General features: G+C 38.8%; 1 protein-coding gene across 1 annotated transcript; it reads right to left on the bottom strand.

Annotated features, from left to right (window-relative positions):
- Window positions 1–2,187: 2,187 nt before the first annotated feature.
- LOC121971464 (probable mannose-1-phosphate guanylyltransferase 1) lies at window positions 2,188–4,799 on the bottom strand. The gene is made up of 5 exons (XM_042522740.1): window positions 4,679–4,799; window positions 4,092–4,242; window positions 3,479–3,541; window positions 3,148–3,387; window positions 2,188–3,081 (listed from the first exon to the last, which is right to left on the bottom strand). Exons 2-5 carry the CDS (start codon window positions 4,200–4,202, stop codon window positions 2,410–2,412), a joined length of 1,086 nt encoding a protein of 361 aa, XP_042378674.1. The 5' UTR covers window positions 4,203–4,242; window positions 4,679–4,799; the 3' UTR covers window positions 2,188–2,409.
- Window positions 4,800–5,276: the final 477 nt, after the last annotated feature.

A 5,276-nucleotide genomic window follows, 5' to 3' on the forward strand; every position in this document is an offset into this window, starting at 1 on the left:
GACATCCTTTTGGGAGTTGTTGTCGTCGACACCGGACACGGACAACCAGAAGATAGTACGGCGGAAGTTTCCACTGTCACTTCAGAGATATGCTCGACCCGTTAAGGTACTGTGTCAGGGACACTTTACTGACAAGTCTTTTCAGAAAAACTTTGAGAAGCGTGCCCACCTTGGGAAGCGTGCACACGCACTACCGAAACTCTATATAAAGGGGGGTCCAAGCATCGACGGAGGTATGCGATATTCACTGTTTGTGCTACAGTCTTCTTGTTGCTCTGCTTTCCACTTCATCGTCGATGACTGACTTAAGTGTCGGAGGACCAACGTCGGGGACCCCTTCCCTGGCTCGGCATTGACATAGTTTGTATTGTAGGTTTGAGTGGAGTCTACAGGAGATCAGTGTGAGCACCACATCCTTAGCTTTCCGTCTTTTCGATTTTCGGACAAGATGAATGATGATTGAGGGGGCGTTTGGCTTAGGGGAATAGGAGTGGGGAATGGGAATGAGAATCATTGATCGTCATTGTTAATGTTTGGATTATAGGAATAGGAATACAAATAAGGAAATGAATCCTTGAAATTGGGTAATAAATCATTTCCATATACCTCCTTTCAATGAGCCATTACCCTATTTTCATCAATCAAAATATTCCCTTATTCCAAAAATACCCTTGACCTAAAATTAAAATGTTCTCCCTTAATATCAAATATCAAAATATATTTATTTATTTTTTATTTCATATCACTTCTTCTCCTTGTTCTCTCTCATCATATTTTCTCTCTCATCATTTTATCACACACTTTCTCTCTCCTTAATCTCTCCTATCACTCTCTTTCTTCTTTTTTTCTCATTACACTTTCTCTCTCATCATACTTTCTCTCTCTTCATTCTCTTCCATCGCACTCTTTTTTTTTCATTATACTTTCTCTCTCATCATATTTTCTCTCTCCTTAATCTCTTTCATCACACTCTCTTCATTTTTTCTCATCATACTTTCTCTTTTCTCAATTTCTTCCATCACACTCTCTTCCTTCGTTTTTTCTCATCATACTTTCTCTCTCCTCAATCTCTCCCATCTCACTCCTCTTTTTTTTCATCACATTTTCGCTCTCATCACACTTTTTTTCTCCTCAATCTCTCTTGTCACACTCCCTCCTTTTTTTCCTCAACACACTTTCTCTCTCATCATACTTTCTCCCTCATTATACTTTCTCTCTCCTCAATCTCTCCCATCACACTCACCATTCTCTTTTTTTCTCATATCACTTTCTCTCTCATCACATTTTCTCTCTCACCATACTTTCTCTCTCCTCAATCTCTCTCATCACACTCTCTTTTCTTATTTTTTCTCATTACATTTTCTCTCTCTTCATCCTCTCCCATCATACTTTCTCTCACATCATATTTTGTCTCTTATCTTCTCTCATCATGCTCTCTCCTATCAGACTCTCTTTTCTCATTTTCTCTCATCACACTTTCTCTCTTCTTTCTCTCTCATCACACTGTCTCTCTCATCATTATGTTTCATTATATTTTTCTCTCACATCCATCTTTCTCTCACATCTAATTTTGTCTCTTACTTTCCTTTAAGGGTAAAAAAGGAAATTTTGATTTATTCCGATAGAAAATATACAACTAACCAAACATTACTTTTAAGAGTGATATCCATACTCATATCCATTTCTATTTTACAATACAATGATTCTCATTCCGATTCATATTCCTAGGAAAGAATTAAATACTTACTGAAATGAAAGAAAATGGGAATAAAATGGAGAAGAGCATCATGTTTTTTTTCATAATCATAAGTTATTTTTAAAATTTAAAGAAAAATTTTATGAAATGATAATTACATTTGTCATGCTATATGGAGAGTTGAGTTGAATAATGACTCACCCATAAAATGGATGGATAAAAAAATAAAAATATTGAAGAGAATCCAAATGGTATCTATTAACGAAAATTTTATTTAAATATGAATAATAATATAGTAGGATAGGAAAAACCCTGGTTGTTTTGTCTGGTTTCTCCTTTCATCTTTAATTATTATACATTAAAATATCAATATGATATATTGTTTCCATCAAAGCCTAAAACATCGTATGCACTGAGAAAGTAAACCAAAACATTTTTAGTGGCAACATGTAACAAATGAAAAATCAATCCAACCAACAAAATCAAAGAAATTTGATGATAATTACCTTATTTGATTACTCACTGCATTATTTCATTACAGACACTGCAGAGGCGAACCAAAAAACAACAGACATCCAGAGGATCTGTTGCTACCAAGACTACCATTATATCTACAGTTCAACATTAAAACTGAGGGGGACACTACAAATCAACAAACTCAAACAACAATATTAGAGCTGAACAACACCAAGAAGCAGGCCACTCTTCCCTTGTCACATGACTATCTCAGGCTTCAAGATGCTGGATTTGATTTCTTTGTGTGGGAGTACAACCCCTCCGTTGCTGTATACCTCGTCGGAGATGTGGACGTCCTCCCCCAGGATGGTCATGTTTTCAATCCGTGCCCACTGCCCTACTGTTGAATGCCAACCGATGATACTGCTGGAAACGCATGTGTGCTTCTTGATGCGAACACCTCTCATCACCGTGCACCTTGACAGCCTGACTCCAGACTCAATCACACACCCAGGTCCAATGGCAACATCTGGCCCAATGAGGCATCCCTGTCCGATCACAGCAGTCTCATGGATCAGAACGTTCCCTATGATATGAGGACCAGCAGCTAACTTTGTCGATGATTTCTTCCGCAGAGAGTCCAGATAGAGACGTAGGCCTGTGATGTAGTCCTTCGGCTGCCCAATGTCCATCCAGAAACCTGGTAAGACCATGGCATAGAGTAGTTTCTCTGATGCAATTTTTGGAAAGACTTCCTTTTCAATGGAGGTTGGTCGCAGGTCAATACGATCTAAGACGGATGGATTCAGCAAGTAAATCCCTGCATTGATCTTGTTTCCTACGAAAATTTTTGGCTTCTCCACGAATCTATCAACCCTCCCGCTTTCGTCATCCATAACAACGACACCATATTTGGATGGCTCATCAACCTATCAAGTAGAAAATGTCAGGCTACTGGCACAGAGCAAAAGAATGAGCGACAAAGAGTGTTATACCTTGGTAACCATTATCGTTGCCTCGCCACCATGCGATCTGTGGAACCGAATTAGTTCGGCAAATGGATATTCACTTATAACATCACTGTTGAGGACAAAGAAGGGCTCGCCGGAACCATCTGCTAGCTTACCTCTTGCTAAAGCCAAGGGACCAGCCGTGCCGAGTGGTTCAGTCTCTTGTGAACATGTGATTTTAATTCCCAGCTTATCCTCAAAATCCTTAAGAAAACTAATCATAACCTAAACGATAACAAAATTAGGTAATTTCCTTCAAATAATAGGTATTAGTTTCAGTCTCTTGGAAACATGATAGATCAATGGTTTCCCATACCTCAGGTTGATAGTTGATGGCCAAGATGACTTCGGTTACTCCGACATCCTTAAGAGCTTCGATCTGAACAATAATTGAAGGAATAAAACCATGAAGATGCATCATTTCACCAGAATGATACTGAAACTCTACGGAATACAAGGCACAAGCATACCAATTTCTTTGTTGTTCAAACGAATGATTCAGAAAGAAAACTTATGTAAGAAAAAGCGTAAGAGGAAACCTAAGATGATGAAAGATTTACTTACCGCATTACAAAATTAACCAAACAAGCAAACTGAAACCCAGACCTTGACAAAAAAATGTCAGCATAATAGTTATCGATTTTCACAATCCTTTCTCTGCCCTGATGTAACCAGTAACAACCTTAGATATTTTAGAAGAGTAATACATTTAAAGCAACTTCTTATGTATCACCAAAAAGACTATCACATGGTATCTCATATCTGCATTTATTATAAGTAGCAAGCAACATGGTTTAGTTTTTGCTATAAATAGCTGGGAATTTTTTCCCCAAAGCTCATGGAGAGTTTTTTTTTCATAGAATTCTAGAGAGAATGAATGTTCTTCCACTTCACTTGCCTAGTTGCCTGGACAAAAAAAAAGCATATACCTGATGGAGGATCATTGGTTTGTTGGCAAAATCAACGAGTGGCTTTGGGAAACTGAGTGTCAAAGGTCGGAGGCGGGTGCCAAATCCCCCAACAAGGATGAGCGCCTTCATGGTGTTTTATTGCTTTGCTCCTATTGACCAACTGGAAGATCTGGAGACCCAAATTTATTAATCCTTTCAGAAACTTACGCTCTCTTACAAGAAGAGGTAAAAGGATGAAATACAGGAGAAAAAGAAATGAAAAAGGGGGAAAAAAAACTCAATCAGATCTCATCCAAGACCTTGACAACTAAAATTTCGTAGAAATTTCACAATAATAAAATTGTGGGCACTCAAACCCCTATCCATCGCAGAAGCACGGAGATCTCAAACCTAAGCTCGCCAGATCTGTGCCAGGAAAAGAGAAAATAAACCTAAAGCTGCACGCTTTCAGCATTTATTCTCCAGATCCAATCCCTGGAACTCCACAATTCCCTTCTAAGGAAAAAACATCGAGAATTTGCGGCGATTCGAAGCAAGAACCAGCGGGAAAAGAACGAGCGAAAGAACAAACAGGGCAGAATGAAAGGAGGAGGTCAACATCTCACCGAAAGGCCTCTTCTCCTTCGGAATCCCGGCAGGGCGACGCCAATCCCGGAGAAACTGCGGCGATGTCTCCGCTGGCCAAGAGGAAGACCACGACGAGGTCCTCAAAGCTTACCTTCTCCCTTTTATAGTCGGCAGCAGAGTCAAAAACATGTGCATTGAACTCGTTTATGACGTCATAAAGTTGATAATTAAATAATTTTCAGACGTGGCACTCTACTAAAAGAAAAAAAATAAATAATTTCCATTTTTTAAAACAAAGTAGTTTTATTTCATTATTCATTTTATTTTATTTAAATTTAATAAAAAAATAAAAATTACGGTAAAATTAGATAGCACATATCTTCTGAATCATTTTTTTTAATCATCTAACAGATATGACACTCATATTTGTGGGTGGATCATGATCGTGATCCGATCGTAAATTATTGCGATTCTTTTTTGGATTCACCGTCTTCATCAGATTATAGTTTTTGTTCGGAGCGGACGGTCGGAGGCCGTCCGGAAGCCTCCGGTGGTGGATAAGTGACCAAGTTACTGGACGCCGAACGAGGATGTCCTCCGGACAACCTCCGATCGTCCGCTCCGAACAAAAACTAT

This window comes from Zingiber officinale, chromosome 4A (assembly GCF_018446385.1).
Source record: "Zingiber officinale cultivar Zhangliang chromosome 4A, Zo_v1.1, whole genome shotgun sequence".
Taxonomy (NCBI): domain Eukaryota; kingdom Viridiplantae; phylum Streptophyta; class Magnoliopsida; order Zingiberales; family Zingiberaceae; genus Zingiber; species Zingiber officinale.